This window comes from Brienomyrus brachyistius, chromosome 11 (genome assembly GCF_023856365.1).
Source record: "Brienomyrus brachyistius isolate T26 chromosome 11, BBRACH_0.4, whole genome shotgun sequence".
NCBI classification, from domain to species: domain Eukaryota; kingdom Metazoa; phylum Chordata; class Actinopteri; order Osteoglossiformes; family Mormyridae; genus Brienomyrus; species Brienomyrus brachyistius.
Window position 1 is genome coordinate 27,948,998 of NC_064543.1, and position 21,861 is coordinate 27,970,858.

Consider the following 21,861-nt stretch of genomic DNA (forward strand, 5'->3'; position numbering starts at 1 on the left):
TAGCTGTCCTTAGCTTGCTCCTCATTCAGGCCATCATAGTTGTCCTTATCTTTCTCCTCATAGAGGCCCTTGTGGCTGTCCTTAGCTTGCTCCTCATAGAGGCCCTTGTAGCTACCCTTAGCTGACTCCTCATAGAGGCCCTCATAGCTGTCCTTAGCTCACTCCTCATAGGGGACTCGTAGCTGTCCTTATCTCACTCCTCATAGAGGCCCTTATAGCTGCCCTTAGCTTTCTCATCATAGGGCCCTTGTAGCTGTCCTTAGCTTGCTCCTCATAGAGGCCCTTGTAGCTGCCCTTAGCTTGCTCCTCATAGGGCCCTCATAGCTGTCCTTAGCTCGCTCCTCATAGGGCCCTCGTAGCTGTCCTTAGCTTGCTCCTCATAGAGGCCCTCATAGCTGCCCTTAGCTCACTCCTCATAGAGGGCCTCATAGCTGCCCTTAGCTTGCTCCTCATAGGGCCCCTGTAGCTGTCCTTAGCTTGCTCCTCATAGAGGCCCTTGTAGCTGCCCTTAGTTTGCTCCTCATAGGGCCATCAGAGCTGTTCTTAGCTTGCTCCTCATAGGACCCTTGTGGCTGACCTTAGCTCACTCATCATGGAGGCCCTTGTTGCTGTCCTTAGCTTGCTCCGCATAGAGGCCCTCATAGCTGCCCTTAACTCACTCCTCATAGAGGCCCTCATAGCTCTCCTTAGCTTGCTCCTCATAGAGGCCCTTGTAGCTGTCCTTAGCTTATTCCTCATAAGGCCCTCATAGCTGTCCTTAGCTTGCTCCTCATAGAGGCCCTTATAGCTGTCCTTAGCTTGCTCCTCACAGGGCCCTCATAGATGTTCTTAGCTCACTCCTCATAGTGCCCTCATAGCTGTCCTTAGCTCACTCCTCATAGGGCCCTCATAGCTGCCCTAAGCTCACTCCTCATAGAAGCCCTCATAGCTGTCCTTAGCTTGCTCCTCATAGAGTCCCTCATTGCTGCCCTTAGCTCACTCCTCATAGAGGCCCTCATAGCTCTCCTTAGCTTCCTCCTCATGGGGCCCTCGTAGGTGTCTTTAGCTTGTTCCTCATAGAGGCCCTTGTAGCTGTCCTTAGCTCACTCCTCATAGAGACCATTGTAGCTGTCCTTAGCTTGCTCCTCATATAGGCCCTTAAAGCTGCCCTTAGCTCACTACTCATTGGGCCCTCATAGCTGTCCTTAGCTTGCTCCTCATAGAGGCCCTTGTAGCTGACCTTAGCTTGCTCCTCATATGGCCCTCAGAGCTGTTCTTAGCTTGCTCCTCATAGGACCCATGTAGCTGTCCTTAGCTCACTCCTCATGGAGGCCCTTGTAGCTGTCCTTAGCTTGCTCCGCATAGAGGCCCTCATAGCTGCCCTTAGCTCACTCCTCATAGAGGCCCTCGTAGCTCTCCTTAGCCTCATAGGGTCCTCGTAGCTGTCGTTAGGTTGCTCCTCATAGATGCCCTCATTGCTGTCCTTAGCTCACTCATCATAGGGGCCTCATTGCCGTTTGTAGCTCACTCCTCATTGGGCCCTCATAGCTGTCCATAGGTCACTCCTCACAGGGCCCTCATAGCTGTCCTTAGCTTTCTCCTCATAGGGCCCTCATAGATGTCCTTAGCTCTCTCCACATAGAGATCCTTGTAGCTCTCCTTAGCTTCCTCCTCATACGGCCCTCGTAGCTGTTCTTAGCTTCCTCCTCATAGGGCCCTCATAGCTCTCCTTAGCTTCCTCCTCATAAGGCCCTCGTAGCTGTCCTCAGCTCACTCCTCATAGAGGCCGTCATAGCTGTCCTTAGCTTACTCCTCATAAGGCCCTCATAGCTGTCCTTAGCTTGCTCCTCATAGAGGCCCTTATAGCTGTCCTTAGCTTGCTCCCTATAGGGCCCTCATATATGTTCTTAGCTCACTCCTCATAGTGCCCTCCTAGCTGTCCTAAGCTCACTCCTCATAGAGGCCCTTATAGCTGCCCTTAGCTCACTCCTCATTTGGCCCTTATTGCTGCCCTTTGCTCACTCCTCATTGGGCCCTCATAGCTGTCCTAAGCTTGCTCCTCAAAGGGGACTCGTAGCTGTCCTTAGCTTGCTCCTCGTAGGGCCCTTGTAGCTGACCTCAGCTCACTCATCATGGAGGCCCTTGTTGCTGTCCTTAGCTTGCTCCGCATAGAGGCCCTCATAGCTGCCCTTAACTCACTCCTCATAGAGGCCCTCATAGCTCTCCTTAGCTTGCTCCTCATAGAGGCCCTTGTAGCTGTCCTTAGCTTATTCCTCATAAGGCCCTCATAGCTGTCCTTAGCTTGCTCCTCATAGAGGCCCTTTTAGCTGTCCTTAGCTTGCTCCTCACAGGGCCCTCATAGATGTTCTTAGCTCACTCCTCATAGTGCCCTCCTAGCTGTCCTTAGCTCACTCCTCATAGGGCCCTCATAGCTGCCCTAAGCTCACTCCTCATAGAAGCCCTCATAGCTGTCCTTAGCTTGCTCCTCATAGAGGCCCTCATTGCTGTCCTTAGCTTGCTCCTCATAGAGGCCCTCATTGCTGCCCTTAGCTCACTCCTCATAGAGGCCCTCATAGCTCTCCTTAGCTTCCTCCTCATGGGGCCCTCGTAGGTGTCTTTAGCTTGTTCCTCATAGAGGCCCTTGTAGCTGTCCTTAGCTCACTCCTCATAGAGACCCTTGTAGCTGTCCTTAGCTTGCTCCTCATATAGGCCCTTAAAGCTGCCCTTAGCTCACTACTCATTGGGCCCTCATAGCTGTCCTTAGCTTGCTCCTCATAGAGGCCCTCGTAGCTGACCTTAGCTTGCTCCTCATATGGCCCTCAGAGCTGTTCTTAGCTTGCTCCTCATAGGACCCTTGTAGCTGTCCTTAGCTCACTCCTCATGGAGGCCCTTGTAGCTGTCCTTAGCTTGCTCCGCATAGAGGCCCTCATAGCTGCCCTTAGCTCACTCCTCATAGAGGCCCTCGTAGCTCTCCTTAGCCTCCTCCTCATAGGGTCCTCGTAGCTGTCCTTAGGTTGCTCCTCATAGATGCCCTCATTGCTGTCCTTAGCTCACTCATCATAGGGGCCTCATTGCCGTTTGTAGCTCACTCCTCATTGGGCCCTCATAGCTGTCCATAGGTCACTCCTCACAGGGCCCTCATAGCTGTCCTTAGCTTTCTCCTCATAGAGGCCCTTGTAGCTACCCTTAGCTGACTCCTCATAGAGGCCCTCATAGCTGTCCTTAGCTCACTCCTCATAGGGGACTCGTAGCTGTCCTTAGCTTGCTCCTCATAGAGGCCCTAATAGCTGTCCTTAGCTTGCTCCCTATAGGGCCCTCATATATGTTCTTAGCTCACTCCTCATAGTGCCCTCCTAGCTGTCCTCAGCTCACTCCTCATAGAGGCCCTTATAGCTGCCCTTAGCTCACTCCTCATTTGGCCCTTATTGCTGCCCTTTGCTCACTCCTCATTGGGCCCTCATAGCTGTCCTAAGCTTGCTCCTCAAAGGGGACTCGTAGCTGTCCTTAGCTTGCTCCTCATAGGGCCCTTGTAGCTGACCTCAGCTCACTCATCATGGAGGCCCTTGTTGCTGTCCTTAGCTTGCTCCGCATAGAGGCCCTCATAGCTGCCCTTAACTCACTCCTCATAGAGGCCCTCATAGCTCTCCTTAGCTTGCTCCTCATAGAGGCCCTTGTATCTGTCCTTAGCTTATTCCTCATAAGGCCCTCATAGCTGTCCTTAGCTTGCTCCTCATAGAGGCCCTCATAGCTGTCCTTAGCTTGCTCCTCACAGGGCCCTCATAGATGTTCTTAGCTCACTCCTCATAGTGCCCTCCTAGCTGTCCTTAGCTCACTCCTCATAGAGGCCCTCATAGCTGTCCTTAGCTCACTCCTCATAGGGCCCTCATAGCTGCCCTAAGCTCACTCCTCATAGAAGCCCTCATAGCTGTCCTTAGCTTGCTCCTCATAGAGGCCCTCATTGCTGTCCTTAGCTTGCTCCTCATAGAGGCCCTCATTGCTGCCCTTAGCTCACTCCTCATAGAGGCCCTCATAGCTCTCCTTAGCTTCCTCCTCATGGGGCCCTCGTAGGTGTCTTTAGCTTGTTCCTCATAGAGGCCCTTGTAGCTGTCCTTAGCTCACTCCTCATAGAGACCCTTGTAGCTGTCCTTAGCTTGCTCCTCATATAGGCCCTTAAAGCTGCCCTTAGCTCACTACTCATTGGGCCCTCATAGCTGTCCTTAGCTTGCTCCTCATAGAGGCCCTTGTAGCTGACCTTAGCTTGCTCCTCATATGGCCCTCAGAGCTGTTCTTAGCTTTCTCCTCATAGGACCCTTGTAGCTGTCCTTAGCTCACTCCTCATGGAGGCCCTTGTAGCTGTCCTTAGCTTGCTCCGCATAGAGGCCCTCATAGCTGCCCTTAGCTCACTCCTCATAGAGGCCCTCGTAGCTCTCCTTAGCCTCCTCCTCATAGGGTCCTCGTAGCTGTCCTTAGGTTGCTCCTCATAGATGCCCTCATTGCTGTCCTTAGCTCACTCATCATAGGGGCCTCATTGCCGTTTGTAGCTCACTCCTCATTGGGCCCTCATAGCTGTCCATAGGTCACTCCTCACAGGGCCCTCATAGCTGTCCTTAGCTTTCTCCTCATAGGGCCCTCATAGATGTCCTTAGCTCTCTCCACATAGAGACCCTTGTAGCTCTCCTTAGCTTCCTCCTCATACGGCCCTCGTAGCTGTTCTTAGCTTCCTCCTCATAGGGCCCTCATAGCTCTCCTTAGCTTCCTCCTCATAAGGCCCTCGTAGCTGTCCTTAGCTCACTCCTCATAGAGGCCGTCATAGCTGTCCTTAGCTTACTCCTCATAAGGCCCTCATAGCTGTCCTTAGCTTGCTCCTCATAGAGGCCCTAATAGCTGTCCTTAGCTTGCTCCCTATAGGGCCCTCATATATGTTCTTAGCTCACTCCTCATAGTGCCCTCCTAGCTGTCCTAAGCTCACTCCTCATAGAGGCCCTTATAGCTGCCCTTAGCTCACTCCTCATTTGGCCCTTATTGCTGCCCTTTGCTCACTCCTCATTGGGACCTCATAGCTGTCCTAAGCTTGCTCCTCAAAGGGGACTCGTAGCTGTCCTTAGCTTGCTCCTCATAGGGCCCTTGTAGCTGTCCTTAGCTTTCTCCTCATAGAGGCCCTTGTAGCTGTCCTTTGCTTGCTCCTCATAGAAGCCCTTGTAAGTGCCCTTAGCTTGCTCCTCATAGGGCCCTCGTAGCTATCATTTGCTTGCTCCTCATAGGGCCCTTAGAGCTGTCCTTAGCTTGCTCCTCATAGTACCCTCATAGCTGTCCTTAGCTTGCTCCTCATAGAGGCCCTTGTAAGTGCCCTTAGCTTGCTCCTCATAGGGCCCTTGTAGCTGTTCTTAGCTCACTCCTCATAGAGGCCCTCATAGCTGTCCTTAGCTTGCTCCTCATAGGGCCCTCGTAGCTGTTCTTAGCTCACTCCTCATAGAGGCCCTCATACCTCTCCTTAGCTTGCTCCTCATAGGGCCCTCGTAGCTGTTCTTAGCTCACTCCTCATAGAGGCCCTCATAACTGCCCTTAGCTTGCTCCTCATGGGGTCCTCATAGCTGTCCTAAGCTCACTCCTCATAGAGGCCCTTATAGTTGCCCTTAGCTCACTCCTCATAGAGGCCCTCATAACTGCCCTTAGCTTGCTCCTCATGGGGTCCTCATAGCTGTCCTAAGCTCACTCCTCATAGAGGCCCTTATAGTTGCCCTTAGCTCACTCCTCATTTAGCGCTTGTTGCTGCCCTTTGCTCACTCCTCATTGGGCCCTCATAGCTGTCCTTAGCTTTCTCCTCAAAGGGGACTCGTAGCTGTCCTTAGCTTGCTCCTCATAGGGCCCTTGTAGCTGTCCTTAGCATTCTCCTCATAGAGGCCCTTGTAGCTGTCCTTAGCTTGCTCCTCATAGAAGCCCTTGTAAGTGCCCTTAGCTTGCTCCTCATAGGGCCCTCGTAGCTATCCTTAGCTTGCTCCTCATAGGGCCCTCAGAGCTGTCCTTAGCTTGCTCCTCATAGTACCCTCATAGCTGTCCTTAGCTTACTCCTCATAAGGCCTTCATAGCTGTCCTTAGCTTGCTCCTCATAGAGGCCCTTATACCTCTCCTTAGCTCACTCCTCATAGAGGCCCTCGTAGCTGTCCTTAGCTTGCTCCTCATAGGGCCCTCGTAGCTGTTCTTAGCTCACTCCTCATAGAGGCCCTCATACCTGTCCTTAGCTTGCTCCTCATAGGGCCCTCGTAGCTGTTCTTAGCTCACTCCTCATAGAGGCCCTCATAACTGCCCTTAGCTTGCTCCTCATGGGGCTCTCATAGCTGTCCTTAGCTTGCTCCTCATAGAGGCCCTTATAGCTGTCCTTAGCTTGCTCCTCATATGGCCCTCATAGCTGTCCTTAGCTTGCTCCTCATGAGGCCCTCATAGCTGTCCTTAGCTTGCTCCTCATAGAGGCTCATATAGCTGTCCTTACCTTGCTCCTCATAGAGGCCCTCATAGCTGTCCTTAGCTTGCTCCTCATAGAAGCCCCTGTATCTGTCCTTAGCTCACTCCTCATAGGGCCCTTATAGCTATCCTTAGCTTGCTCCTCATTTAGGCCCTGATAGCTGTCCTTAGCTTGCTCCTCATAGAGGCCCTCATAGCTGTCCTTAGCTTGCTCCTCATAGGGCCCTCATAGCTGTCCGTAGCTTGCTCCTCATGGAGGCCCTTGTAGCTGTTCTTTATTCACTCCTCTTAGGGCCCTCACAGATGTTCTTAGCTCACTCCTCATTGGGCCCTCACAGGTCTCCTTAGCTTGCTCCTCATAGATGCCCTCGTAGCTGTCCTTAGCTTGCTCCTCATAGGGGTCTCGTAGGTGTCCTTAGCTTGCTCCTCATAGGGGTCTCGTAGGTGTCCTTTGCTCACCCCTCATAGAGGCCCTTGTAACTGTCCTACACTCACTCCTCATAGGGCCCTCATAGCTGTCCTTACCTTGCTCCTCATATAAGCCTTTGTAGCTGTCCTTAGCTCACTCCTCATAGAGCCCATCATAGCTGCCCTTAGCTCACTCCTCATAGAGTCTCTGATAGCTGTCCTTAGCTTGGTCCTCATAGAGGCCCTTATAGCTGTCCTTAGCTCACTCCTTATATCGCCCTCAAAGATGTCCTTAGCTTGCTCCTCATAGAGGCCCTCATTGCTGTCCTTAGCTCACTCCTCATAGATGCCCTCATAGCTGTCCTTAGCTCACTCATCATAGGGCCCTCATTGCCGTTCGTAGCTCACTCCTCATTGGGCCCTCATAGCTGTCCTTAGGTCACTCCTCATAGGGCCCTCATAGCTGTCCTTAGCTTGCTCCTCATAGAGGCCCTTGTAGCTGTTCTTAACTCACCCCTCTTATGGCCCTCATAGATATTTTTAGCTCACTCCTCATAGGGCCCTCATAGCTGTACTTAGCTCACTCCTTATATGGCCCTCATAGCTGTCCTTTGCTTGCTCCTCATGGAGGCCCTTGTAGCTGTTCTTAACTCACTCCTCTTAGGGCTCTCACAGATGTTCTTAGCTCACTCCTCATAGGGCCCTCTCAGGTCTCCTTAGCTTGCTCCTCATAGGGGTCTCGTAGCTGTCCTTAGCTCCCTCCTCTTAGGGCCCTCATAGCTGTCCTTAGCTTCCTCCTTATAGGGCCCTCATAGCTGTCCTCAGCTTGCTCCTCATAGAGGCCCTTGTAGCTGTTCTTAACTCACCCCTCTTATGGCACTCATAGATATTTTTAGCTCACTCCTCATAGGGCCCTCATAGCTGTCCTTAGCTCACTCTTTATATGGCCCTCATAGCTGTCCTTAGCTCACTACTCATAGAGGCCCTCATAGCTGTCCTTAGCTTCCTCCTCATAGAGACCCTTGTAGCTGCCCTTAGCTTGCTCCTCATAGGGGCCCTCGTTGCTCTCCTTAGCTTCCTCCTCATAGGGCCCTCATAGCTGTCCTTAGCTCACTCCTCATAGGGCCCTCACAGGTCTCCTTAGCTCACTCCTCATAGGGCCCTCATAGCTGTCCTTAGCTCACTCCTTATATGGCCCTCATAGCTGTCCTTAGCTCACTTCTCATAAAGGCCCTCATAGCTGTCCTTAGCTTCCTCCTCATAGAGACCCTTGTAGCTGCCCTTAGCTTGCTCGTCATAGGGCCCTCGTTGCTCTCCTTAGCTTCCTCCTCATAGGGCCCTCATAGCTGTCCTTTGCTCACTCCTCATTGGGCACTCATAGCTATCCTTAGGTCACTCCTCATAGGGCTCTCCTAGCTGTCCTTACCTTGCTCCTCATAGAGGCCCTTGTAGCTGTCCTTAGCTCACTCCTCATAGGGCCCTCATTGCTGTCCTTAGCTTGCTCCTCATAGTGGCCCTCATAGATGTCCTTAGCTCACTCCTCATAGAGGCCCTCATAGTTGTTCTTATCTCACTCCTCATAGATGCCTTCGTAGCTGTCCTTAGCTTGCTCCTCATAGGGCCCTCATAGCTGTCCTTAGCTTGCTCATCATAGAGGCCCTCATAGATGTCCTTAGCTCACTCCTCATAGAGGCCCTCATAGTTGTTCTTAGCTCACTCCTCATAGATGCCTTCGTAGCTGTCCTTAGCTTGCTCCTCATAGGGCCCTCATAGCTGTCCTTGGCTTGCTCCTCATGGAGGCCCTTGTAGCTGTTCTTAACTCACTCCTCTTAAGGCCCTCAAATGTTCTTAGCTCACTCCTCATACGGGTCTCGTAACTGTACTTTGCTCACTCCTCATAGAGGCCCTCATAGCTGTCCTTAACTCACTCCTCATAGAGGCCCTCATAGCTGTCCTTAGCTCCCTCCTCATAGGGCCCTCATAGCTGTCCTTAGCTTCCTCCTCATAGAGACCCTTGTAGCTGCCCTTAGCTTGCTCCTCATAGGGCCCATCATAGCTGTCCTTAGCTCACTCCTCATAGATGCCCTGATAGCTGTCCTTAGCTTGCTCCTCATAGAGGCCCTTATAGCTGTCCTTAGCTCACTCCTTATATGTCCCTCATAGCTGTCCTTAGGTTGCTCCTCATAGAGGCCCTTGTAGCTGTCCTTATCTCACTCCTTATAAGGCCCTCATAGCTGTTCTTAGCTTACTCCTCATTGGGCCCTCATAGCTATCCTTAGGTCACTCCTCATAGGGCTCTCATAGCTGTCCTTAGTTTGCTCCTCATAGAGGCCCTCATAGCTGTCCTTAGCGCGCACCTCATAGGGCCCTCATAGCTGTCCTTATCTCACTCCTCATAAGGCCCTCATAGCTGTTCTTAGCTTACTCCTCTTTGGGCCCTCATAGCTGTCCTTTGCTTGCTCCTCATAGAGGCCCTCATAGCTGTCCTTAGCTCGCTACTCATACGGCCCTCATAGCTGTCCTTAGCTCACTCCTCATAGGGCCCTCATAGCTGTCCTTCGCTTGCTCCTCATAGAGGCCAGTGTAGCTGCCCTTAGCTTCCTCCTCATAGAGGCCCTTGTAGCTGCCCTTAACTTGTTCTGATTGTTTATAGCATTGGAACTATGGAGGCCTTGTGTAGGTGTACTCATTTTCTTTCTATAAAGTTTTTGTCAGTGTTCTGTGAACCTTGTGAAGTCTTCCTTCAGCGAGTCCTGGCATGTGCTCTGGGAGTGGCGATCTCTGTACAACCTGCGTCTATGTGGGAACTATGTATTTTTTCACCTATTTATTTCATATGCAAATATTCTAAGTTTATTTCTATACTAGCAGAGTACAGTACTTGTCATAGAAACTTCTGCGTTTATTTAGTTTTAGTATGATCGCGCTTTTGAACAGTAAAGTCATATTTTCATAGCTGGAAGGTCCTTGTATATAGGTCTTCAGAATCACCTTGACCTTTTCCTGAAGTGAATGTGGATGGATGTCTCCAGAATGGAGAATGATATTAATAAGCACACTCTAGCTGAACAACATGTGTTGATCCATCTGGTTTTCTCTTTCAGGGAGACCTTCGCAGCTTGTGTGGCAGCTGCTGGAAGTCTTTTCAGCTTCGTCCTAGTTTTGAAGTTCATCCCGAAACATACCAAAAAGCAGACTATTGAAAATGATGATTCTTCAGGTAAACAGTTTCTTCCAGTAAGTGCTGTACTGCTGGCTGTGCTTTGTAGGGTAAAATTAACTGCTCGAGGATGCATTTGCAATGATAAATAAAAGCACTAACTGTTCTTGACCTTCAGAAAGGGGAGTAGCTGGTTCGGTGTTCAACCTCGCAAAGATCGCTAGGCTAGTGAATTTCCCTGGTGTGACGAAGATCTTCACTGTAAAGATCATTTCGGGTCTGCCTGGCGGTGAGGATCATAAATCTTAGAGACCAAAATAGCAGCCAAAATGTCAACACCTTTCTTATGCCTAAACCTGTCTCTCAGGTGTGTTCCAGGTCATGTTCTCTATAATCGCCATGGACTTCTTTCAGCTTGAGGCTGAGCAGACTGGGTACCTCATGGCCTACATTGGAATCATACAAATGGTAAGAGCAGCCTAAACACGTTTGAGCCCTCGGACATGTGCTGTAAACCCTCTGACAGAGACTTTCCTACAGCATGGAGCTTTGAAAAGTAGGTAGGTGCCTGTTGTGAGCCTGTTGGCTTTACATAGCTCTGGATCAATTGGTAATGGCCAGCATAATTACTAATCAAAGCATTAATAAATGGAATTGCATATACCGTTGGGTGTGAATAACCATATAGTGAGGTGGGCTTTAGAGGGAGGGGTGCACAGACAGGCTTCTTCTTTTCCTGCAGGTTGATCTTGCTTGTTTTGAGGTATTGTTTATGTTCTCCCAGGCTTTGAGTTTCCATTATGTCGATTTATCTCAATATAACATTTAGATTTTTGGCAGCAATACTTCCTGCTTCTGTTCTGCCTGTGTGTCTCACCTCCATCCCACAAGTGCTTTACTGCCGGTCACCTTTGGCTGCATGATCAGATTTCTACTAAAATCCTGGCTAACATTCTGGCATGACATCAGAGTTGTCAGTCTTCCTTATTTAAACCGGTGCCAAGAAGGTGGAAATCTTCAAGCCTGAAAAGTGCTTCCTGGTATTGCTCAAGTGGTCCATGTTTTTTCAGCAGCTTGAAATATTATTTTAGTTCCACACCAGTGAGTCAGATGTATAAATGCAGTAATTACAGTATTGAAAAGTCTCTAAAAACATTCATGGCCAAGGAACTGTGCTACCCAAGTCAGTGATGCATATGGCATAGTAAATATAAACAGGTTTGATTCTTTATAACAAAAGATCTTTATAGTTATAGCTATGTACATTTAAATTTTTCTTAACTTTACTGCACTTAAATGTTTTGTTTTACCCTGTGCTATACATCCCTGCTTTTAGCAGTTGTTCTAGCTTGCATAACGTACAGGAAATATCTAACCTGATTTTTAAATGGAAATGAAATAATATGAAGGAGATAGTATGTACATATATGGGCAATGGGGGTGGCATGGTGGTGCAGTGGTTACCACTGTTGCCTCACACCTTTGGGGCCTGGGTTTGAGTCTCTGCCTGGGTCCCATGGGTGTGGAGCTTACATGTTCTCCCTCTGTCGTGAAGGGGTTACCTCCAGCTGTTTTGGATTCGCCCACAGTCCAAAAACATGCTGAGACTGATGAGAGTTACCAGATTGTCTGTTGGTGTACTTGTGTGAGTGTGCCCTGGGGTGGGTTGGTGCACCATCCTGGGATGTTCCCTGCCTTGGACCCATAGGCTCCTGAATGCCTTCCTTGACAATAGACTATACTGATCATAACCACAGATGTTCTTATAATTTGGTTATGAATATGCATGTACAGTACATTGTACTGAATGTGTGCATCTTAGACAGTTTATGTCTAAGGTCATGTTTTATGGTGTTAGATTTAATGTACAATGGCTTCAAAGCTTTGATTTCTTATACAACAAAAAACTTTCCAGTGATTCAGTTGACTAGTAAGCTTTGGGCACAGCACCTTCCAGATCATGAGAGGTAGCATGACTAAGTTTTATCTCTCTGATAAGACATTAAAAGCCATTCTGGTCTATAAACTGCAACCAGCCTTCAATCTCCAGCACACATCCATTTCTGGAGGTTGATGTGTCATTGAGCAAATATTCCAGCCCCTGCTACTTTGACTGATTAGATCCTGTTTAGTCATCAGTTTGTTCCTTTTTAGTTTCATATATATGTGTGAAATAGGAAAGTAACAAAGGTGTGAATTCAGTCAAGAAACTGAAAGCGTATGGATTTCTGTTTAATTAGCCTCTGTATCTTCACTCTGCTAGGTGATACAGGGCGGTGTGATTGGAAGGCTGACATCCAAGTTCTCTGAAAACTTGTTGCTTCTGTTCTCCGTTGGTCTGACTAGCCTAGTGGGCTTAATGCAGGTAAGGCCTTGTTTTCTATGACTATTGCACAGTGAAACAATGAAATGTGAAAGTGAAATGTTGCAAACTGCAATCCATCAATGACTTGAGAGAACTGTCTCAATGTGAATTTATGTCATTGGTTGATTTTTTTCATCAGTCAAAGGCTCCGCCAAACCTCTAGCTTTGAATACGGTAGTATTTAATTACCTTATCTTGGTCAGCAATCATTCAGTATAAAATTACACTTTCAGTGAATGTTCTTGTGATAAGTTGTCACATCTGTAAACAGGCTACTTCCCACCACACCCCTCTGATGAAACCCACAGCTATTTGGTCTTTTGAGCTAGATAGATGATCACACCCCCATTTTAAAGTATGCAAATACAGTGTGATCCCTGTATTTGTGGTTTCAGTTTCCTGCGGTATAAAAAAAATAACTGGAAAATTCCATAAATAAATGGTTCATAAGTTTCAAACTGTGTGTCAAGTGAGTACAGGCTCACCAGTCCGCCAGCCTGCCGTTACAGGTCATGTACAAGTGCATGGTACAATATTTTTCATTGCAAAATGTGTAATGGTAGCCTGTTGTTTCATTGTTCCTTCATCCTTTGAGAGATTTAAAAAACATGATTTTCATTGCTCTGTCATCGTTCAATACATATCTTTTCATTTCTCTCATCTCTTGAGTATTAAGCAAAAGCATCAAAATCAATTTCAAGAGAGTACAGTACTGTGTAATAAAGTAAAATTATTTTTTATGTTTCTCTTTTTGTAATTTATCAGTTAAACTTTACCATATGTATGTACACGAAAATCACGTTATATATAGGGTGTGCGCATGCTTCGCTGTTATTTGTGGTTTCAGCTATATACGGTAGGTCTTAGAATGTACCATCTGCGGAAAAGGGAAGTACTGTATGTGCAGTTGTCATGTCAGAAGGCAAATAAGTGATGCTGCCCATTGCTCTGTGTTAAAGATGCTGATGACCAGTGTGGTGCAGTTCTGCTTCATAGTCATTCCCATGATGCTCTCCCTCAGTGTGTTTAATGTCATCACGGATAGTATTCTGACCAAAAGTGTGCCTTCCTCAGACACAGGTGAGACATCACATTGCGTTATTTAAATAGTTGCTTGGTAGGTTACAGGTGTACACTTTTATCCTTTTATTCAGATCATTTCAAGAATTAAAGTGTCCTTTCTGTCCTCCCAAGGAACAATGCTGGGTATGTGTGCCTCTGTGCAGTCTTTGCTCCGCACCATGGGACCAACCATTGGAGGATTTCTATACCAGACCTATGGAGTGGCTTCTTTTGGTTGCATCCAGTTTTGTATCAACTTTTTAGTGTTCAGCTACCTCTTAAAAAGTAGCAGAATAAAAAATAAATAATAAACTAGGAAAGCACTTGATCTTTAAAGATGCCTAACAATTACAATGATGTTTTGTCATTTTTCAATCACTTTATCATATATGCCTATTTAGTTAATTGGCTGTTTTTGTAGTTTGCATTACTTCTTATCCAGTACTGGATCACAGGCCTGGAGCCTATCCCAGCTAGCAATGGGCACGAAGCAGGGAACATCCCTAGATAGGGGGCCAGCCCATCGCAAGGCACACTTACACACCATTCACACCTACGGGCAATTTAGCAACTCCAATTAGCCCCAGCATGTTTTTGGACTGTGGGGGGAAACCGGAGTACCTGGAGGAAAGCCCACGACGACAGAGGGAGAGCATGCAAACTCCACACACATGTAACCCAGGCGGAGACTCGAACCCAGGTCCCAGAGCTGTGAGGCAACAGTGCTAACCACTGCACCATCATGCCACCCCAACTGAAATAATTATAATCATAATTTTAAATAACCATGATTTGTTCTTAATGGATCAATTCATTGAAGAATATGATTTACTTGTCCATGAATGTTGTGTTTAATATTCCCAAATAAAATGAAAAATCTTATATAAAATGAGCACATTTTGAAAGAAATAAAAAATGGCAGTTGTTACCGTGTTGCTACTCGCTAAAGAAGAAAGAAAAACTCGGTAAGGCTCAGTATAAGCCACCATATTACCGTGGCTTTGCTCTATAAATTGCATGCAAAGGCGAATGTGATTTCTTAGATTTTCCTTCGTGTTCAATGAGATGTTTGCGCTGCGTCGTATTAGAAAAACTAATTTGCCCGTCCCTGTTTCGGTAATTATTACTTTCATGCCGTGATTGTACCATGTGCTTATAAATTATGTATGTGAATGCAAATTGTCGTTGGGGAGAAGTGTCCACTAAATGAAAAAATATTAAGCAATAAAAATGGTAAATTGACCCATACAATTACACAGTATACTTTTGTCTTTCACATGTTTCATTCACTTTGAAAGTTAGCTTCGTGAGGTATCTGTATTATTGTTTTTCAGATTTAAGGCAATAAAGATGAGTCATGTTGGTAAAAACGTGCGATAAAAGGTGAGAGATGGTAACAAACCGCCGGAACTGAAAACAGGAGAGAATCCAACCAGAATACTGGAGGGCTTCAAGCTGTGCTCATTTTCCAATAAAATTCAGACGTAGATCGCTATATTGAAAGTTATATAGTGAATATTTTGAAGTAACAGACTTTAATAAGTCACTGACATTCTAATTAGAGTTAGACAATTAAATGTCTTCCATAACTAGACCTACATTTTGGAATAGCCAATTAAATGTCAATGCCATTGTTAAGTACACTATTTGCTGAGGACAATAAGTTAACCAGAATTAAGATTGCTGTAAACATAATCAAAATGTACGGTAAGATTAAAACAGAACATGTTGCAATAAAGAGCTTGAAAACAGGAAATTCGTACGCATTTTCTGGATATTGCGATCTGTACGATAGCGTTTATTTAAATAAATACTCAGTGAAATACAATAAGTTAAGCAACTTTGTTACAGTAAATAAATATCAGGGCTATAACCGGCAGTAAACGTTTTCAATAGAAAGCGCATTCAGTCTTTCATGTGATCATTAGCTTATCATCAGAAGCGCCAGGTTCCTGCTGTTCTACGTGGACTTCTGCAATGCCTCAGATGTGGTGTTCCCTTGGTCCAGATGGCAGTTACCAATTTCAATCTGCAGGAAAACAATCCATAATTGACAAGATGACGATCTAATGTAGGTTATACTGGAATGGCCATTGTTAACAAATATCGCAGGATAAACAATACCAGACCTTTTGTCACAGAAATATTATGTTTTTACTGATAAACCGATATATTTTTTAGCTCAAAACGAAGCTACTCAGAGTATAATAGCATGTACCGTAACGCATGAAAACTGAGAATTTACATGGACTGAAACTACTATTACGTTCATTAAAATCATACACTTACATTCTAATGGAAACGTACGTTTCCTGCAATTTCCCAGCTCTGGACTGGATTTCTCCTAAGGAGCCTTTGCCGGCTGCTCATCCGGCTTCCCAGGCGAAATGATCTGTGTCCCCTGTTGCGTTTTGAAGTCCCGAATGGCTCTTCTGTTCTGGAAGTCAATCAAGGCCATTGTGATGACAGCATTCCAGCAGCTATCGTCACCTGAGCACCTAAAATCTATTTCTTTATTATCCGTGGTGACGATGGTGAAGTAGACAAAATTTCCTGTCCTTTCTACGCAGTCCAGTTTTTTGATTGACTGCAGTTTTAGCTCTTTGCTCTTGGACCTTTTTTGATTGTCATCGTAGATACTGAGGCTGTCCGTAGTGAGGACGCACATCTTCCTTCTCCAGAGCTGAAAGAGGTTGTCGCTTCTTTTTTCCAGTTGTCCTTCTTTTAGAACCTTGGAAACCTCAGCTGCGGACATTTTCATGGTTATACTTTTTGAGCAGGATTGTTATACAGGACTCAATTTTTTAGTACAGTCGTGTCTAAAGCAAACCTTCCTTGTGGACTTGCTTAAGCGTGGCGTTTCTCGGTGAAAATGTAATAGTCCGATTCTGCAAGCCAATGCCTGTAACGAATTGCTTTGAGATGAACATTTTTATAGTCTACTTTCAACGCCCTTCCCACTCGACGTCATTTGTAACTCATCAACAGTTGTTTCAGGATTAGCAGTCCAATACCCAAATAGATGCAGATAAATTGCTCACAGTAGGGTTCCTTTGTCCTGGTCCTTGCGAGGAAAGCTGTACACTTTATTTTCTATTGAGCTATTAATCGGTGTTGATTATACTATTAACGAATGGATGGCAAATCGAACGTGTACATTAAGTACTTAAAATTCATTTGCGAATAAATTGCAACGTTGTGCCAAAAATGCTTTTGAATTTGTTGAAAAAAGTAATGTTTTTCAAATTAGATTATGTAATTAAAGCATAACTCACGTATATACACGTACCATCTATATTATAATGTACATTGATATTATTGATTGAGTAATGAAAACCAAAGACTGTTTTTGTTTTAAAAGGCAACATTTGAATACAAATCAACTTATACTCCTGTACCCTGCAGTCTTACTGTAAAAAAATCATTAAACAGTGGTATGTCACAGCTATAGATTTAGGAATCTATACAACACAACAGAAATAGAAGTCGAAATGTTTCTCATTTTACACTTGCCCTTTCACTAGGATACGAATTCGGGACACGCGGCCTTGCTTTTAACTTTATTGCTTAGCAATCAATTTAATAAATAGCATAATATTTCCCCCCCCCCCTTTCCACACCCACGCACAAGCCAAATGAGATGAGCTATAGGCTTCATAAGACGCCGAATTAATAGAGTGAAGCAGAGTGCCACCTACTGTCTGTACAACGTGTTGCCAAATGTTAAATGTTTAATATTTGGGGTATAAAGAGTTCAGAAAGTTTTTACATACTGCGAATCACAGGGCACCTGATTTCAACACTTGCCTTGCATCATGTGGTGGTGGGGCAAGGTTGTTGGGATATTTCAGCAATATCAGTACTACTGCGATTTAGTAAGGATTATGTTATGTTTCATAGCTTTCCTACCTTCAATCCTTAATTAACTCACATATAACTGTATTTATAATTTAATTAATCAATACTTTGTCGTCCCCGTGGGGAAATTGCTTTTACACCTCCCTCAGCTTGCTCTTTGTAGAAATGGAAGGCATGCCACCTATTTGGGTGCCCAGTGAGCTGTGGATATAAGGGTTTTTCTTAAGGACCCACAGATGTGCTGAAGCTGGGTTTGAACCAGCGATCCTCTGACTGGAGGCACACAGGCTTCGCCCACTGAGCCACACGCTGCCCTATAGAGCGTTGCTAATTCAGTGTTACTCTGGTATTGTGCAATTTGCAGTTTTGCATTTTTTCCCTAGCAACATACTTCGGTATTTCGATTCATTCATTTTCTGTACCAGCTTGTTCCCAACATGATCGCGGGGATCTATAGTCTATCCCGGAAGCTACGAGCACAAGGCAGGGAATAACCCAGATGTTGCGCCAGTCCATCACAGTGAATACACACCATTCACATACATTCACACCTACGGACAATGTGGCAACTGCAGTTTACCTTAGTGTGTGTTTTGGAGTGAATCGCTTTATTCAGTTCAGGTAACAGCTTGTAACAGTTCTCATTTACAGAGCACTGAGAGAGTATTCAGTTTCCTTTTCCAGATTTTATGTTGTAGCCATACACTAAAATCATTAAAAATATTTTTTTCTGTTCAATATACACTAAGGAACTCCAGAATGACAAAGCAAAAATAGCATTTTACAATATTTTACATATTAAAAAACTAAAACATCTCATCGAAGTATTCAGACTCCTTAGTACTTGATTGAAGCAACTTTTACAGGGATTACAGCCTCAAATGTTCTTGGCTATGATGCAACAAGCTTTGTACTCATGGATTTAGTGACTTTCTGCCATTCATCTCTGCAGATCCTCTCACTTTCTGTCATTTTGGATGGCAACAGCTAGTTTCAGGTTTCTCTGGAGATGTTTGTTTGGATTCAAGCCAGGCTCTAGCTGGGCCACTCAAGGACATTCAGAGAGTTGTCATTCAGAAACTCTTGCATTGTTTTTGCTTTGTGCTTTGCCCTGTTGGAGGTTGAACCTTTGGCCTGGTCTGAGGAGCAGAGTGCTCTGAAGGGGGTTTTCATTAAGGATATCTCTGTACTTTGCTCCGTTCAATTTTCCCTCGACCCTGTCTTGTCTCCCAGTTCATGACACTGAAAAGCACCCCTACAGCACGACGCCGTCAGCCACTGGGATGGTATTGCACAGTTGATGAGCAGTGTCTGATTTCCTTTACACATGACACTAACAATTCAGGCCAAACAGTTCAATTTTGGTTTCATCAGACCAGGGAATCTTGTTTCTCATAGTCTGAGAGTCCTTTAGGTGTCTTTTTGCAAATTCCAAGTGGGCTTTTATCTGTCTTTTACTGAGGCTTCTAAAGAAGAGCTTTAACTGAACCCAGATCAGTGGCATGTTGCAGTTATGGCTGTCCTTCTAGGGGTTTCTCCCACCTTCATACAGGATCTCTGGAGCACGGCAATAAGGTTTCTGGTCAGCTCTCTTACCAAGGCTCTTCTCCCCCGACTGCTCAGTTTGGCTGGGCAGCCAGTACTAGGAAGGTTTTGGTTGTTCCAGACTTCTCCATTTAAGAATTATGGAGGCCATTGTGCTTTTGGGAACCTTCAATGCTGCAGTGTTTTGTAGCCTTCCCTATATCTGTGCCTCCATATAATCTTGTTTCTGAGAGCTACAGGCAATTCCTTTAACCTCATGGCTTGGCTGTGGCTTTGATTTAGATTGTCAATTGCTGGACCATTATATAGACAATTCTATGTCTTTCCATATCATGTCCAATGAATGAAATTAACCATAGATGGTCTCCACAAAAGGTCTAGAAACATCTCAAAGATGATCATTAGAAATAGGATGCACCAGAGATAAATTTCAAGTGTCATAGCAAAAGGTCTATGTCAATGGCATGTTTCATTTTTTTAAAATAAATTTGCAAAAAAATCTGCTTATCATTATGTGGTTCTGAGTGAAGATTAATAAATTCACATGATTGTAGGATACGGCTGCATCATAACAAAGACAAAAAAGTGTTGCAATCCAAGAACTTTCTGAATGTACTGTACATATCTTAAGCCTTAAATCTGAAGCCGCAGTAACTCTTGGTTAATTTAAATAGCATCCTAGTAGTTGGAATTAAAAAAAAAATCTGTTTTGTTTGCACTAGAATGTTGCTATGTACATTGGTATTTATCTTTTGTTTGGAAGGATCATGCCAAGTCCTCACTGTGCTAAAGCCGGCCGGGAGATGGCAGGGAGCTGAAGGACTTCCTCATACAGGTAGCATAGATTTGAGTCAGAATTTAAAACATCCTTCCCAAACTCCAATTCATAAGGATAGAAATGATGGATATCATTCAAAGTTTTGCACAATTTTGCGCTTTCCCACCAAGCAATGATCATAATTCTCTCTGGTAACTAGGCTGCAAAATGATGTGTGTCTTGTTGCTAACGGAAACAAAGTTGGCAGCCGGAATACAGGAGCATGAGTCAGAAAAGAGCTGTTTGCCGTCAGGGAGGGGCCTTTGATATGCCAGTGTTTCCTGTTCTTCCATGCAGTCTTTGAAAAGGGATTTCTTCCTTGGACTGACTTTCAAATCCATCTTTGTCAGTGCTAGCAGCCACTGCCCACTCCCATTATATCCTTCTATCTCTGAGATTCCATTCATCCCTATGAAAACGGTAACTCAATGCATTTCAAAGAAATTGGAACAAACCATTGACTATTTGACAAAGAATCAAGGTCAAGAGTATTAATACGATGCTGAGAGGGATTCTCCTGTTTCCTACTGATTCAGTGGTGATGGTTTGCATGTGTTCTGCACGCTTTCTTTCAAACGGCACTCCTCACAAGGCAGCTCTGTTATTTGATATTAGGCAGTACTACTGCAGCACGGATGCACAAGGAGATATTTGTATTCTCTTTCAAAGTTGAGTAAACTTCAGAGAGCGCAGACAGATTATGCTGATAAATTAATGACAGACAGCCAGTTCACTGTGATCAGTTCCGATTTCATAAAGGCATGGAGCTGCTTGTGTGAGTGTTTGTTTGTTTGTTCAATCATTAATTTATAAATTTGTTGTTTGTTTGTTTATTATTATTCATAAGAAAATGAAACCATGGCTAACAAACCATTGCTTGGTCATTTTACTCACTGAAATTTGTAACTGCATTTCTAATTAAATCTGAAACTGAAGATTCAACAAGATTCAAGATTCACAGGCCTAATAATCCTACAGGCACCACAGGCAACTGTCTAGGGTGCCAACTTCTGTGGGTGCAGGCGCAGCTCGACACAAAGTGAAATTGGCTTGTTCACACGCTTTGCAGTATAGACACAAAACACCTATGTAAAGTGGGGCGCCCCCTGCTGTTCCAGTACAGAACAGCTATGTGATGTAGGGTGCCCCTAGGACTACTCTGCTGTTCTGGCACACAATTAGATGGGGCGTCCCTAGAAATAATTGCACTCTTTGCTGTTCCAGCGAAGAACAGCTACACAATGTGGGGCACCCCTATAAGCACTCACGCCCCCCTGCTTTTCCGGCACAGAATAACTGCGTGATCTAGGGTGCCCCTGTAAGTACTTGTGCTCCCCACTGTCTCCTCATATAACAGGTACATAATGCAGGGCATTAGAATTGCCAGTTCAGAACAGCCTCATGATATAGGGGCCAACTTGGCAGGCAATTTCACTTTGTCTCTGACAGTGGTGCCACGCTGTGGTCATTTGGCACACAGGGAACGGTGTCCATGATGCTGTTAGGTAGGAACGGTGGGACTGAAAAACACTGAAAGTCAAATGATAACAAGAAGGAGACTGACATTTCAAAATGTCAGAAGACTGTTAATAGACCCAATTAATTGCAATTGGGGTATTAAATTGAACAAAGTTTAGGTTAACATACTGAAAGAAACAATAATGACTAATGACTTCAAAGCACCTCATTTCTAAAATTATATTATTTTTACTAATTATTTACTTACAAACTTTTTGTAATTAATACTCATTTCATTATATACTACGTATCACATTATTAATTTATTATTACACAAAATCAATTAAAAAGCTATTTTAAACAGCAAACAATCTTTCTTCAGTCTTAAGGTTTGCTCACTTATTTTCGCATTCGCTGCAGACGGTGGGAGTGTGTGGGGGGTGGGTGTCTCGGTGATGATTCTTTGGCTAGGATGCGACATGGCCTAGGAGCCACCCCCCTGGAACAAGTTAGGATAACAAAACTGACATTGCTATACCCACACCTGAAGAAGAATAAAAATTGTCATATTGTACTTTGATAAAAAAATAATATATAACAAACTGTGTATCTTTTATCTCAAAATCCTGGGCTACAGTACAGTCCGTCATACAGTGTAAGGAATTCCTTATAATATTCATAATAGAAACTTTGAAGCTCTTTCTTTGTTTTGAATCACTTCTATTGCTGTTGAAATCATATTGATTTTGA

The 21,861-nt window shown here is 45.1% G+C and overlaps 2 protein-coding genes across 2 annotated transcripts in view; one reads left to right on the top strand and one right to left on the bottom strand.

The window, feature by feature from the left end:
• slc22a18 (solute carrier family 22 member 18) overlaps positions 1–14,684 on the top strand; it is a 65,148-nt gene extending 50,464 nt beyond the window's left edge. The window contains exons 5-10 of the mRNA XM_048969762.1: positions 9,951–10,060; positions 10,179–10,295; positions 10,374–10,474; positions 12,270–12,371; positions 13,331–13,451; positions 13,566–14,684. Of these exons, the coding sequence (XP_048825719.1) occupies positions 9,951–10,060; positions 10,179–10,295; positions 10,374–10,474; positions 12,270–12,371; positions 13,331–13,451; positions 13,566–13,741 (727 nt within the window). The 3' untranslated portion in view covers positions 13,742–14,684. The remainder of the gene's footprint in view (positions 1–9,950; positions 10,061–10,178; positions 10,296–10,373; positions 10,475–12,269; positions 12,372–13,330; positions 13,452–13,565) is intronic.
• A 515-nt stretch (positions 14,685–15,199) lies between these two features.
• On the bottom strand, positions 15,200–16,523 carry LOC125704315 (pleckstrin homology-like domain family A member 2). The gene is made up of 2 exons (XM_048969781.1): positions 15,723–16,523; positions 15,200–15,462 (listed from the first exon to the last, which is right to left on the bottom strand). Exon 1 carries the CDS (start codon positions 16,192–16,194, stop codon positions 15,778–15,780), a length of 417 nt encoding a protein of 138 aa, XP_048825738.1. The 5' UTR covers positions 16,195–16,523; the 3' UTR covers positions 15,200–15,462; positions 15,723–15,777.
• Between the last annotated feature and the right edge of the window lie 5,338 nt (positions 16,524–21,861).

Bases quoted from the DNA above. Each gene is read 5' to 3' on its own strand.
- LOC125704315 (XM_048969781.1), bottom strand. From the start codon at position 16,194: ATGAAAATGTCCGCAGCTGAGGTTTCCAAGGTTCTAAAAGAAGGACAA.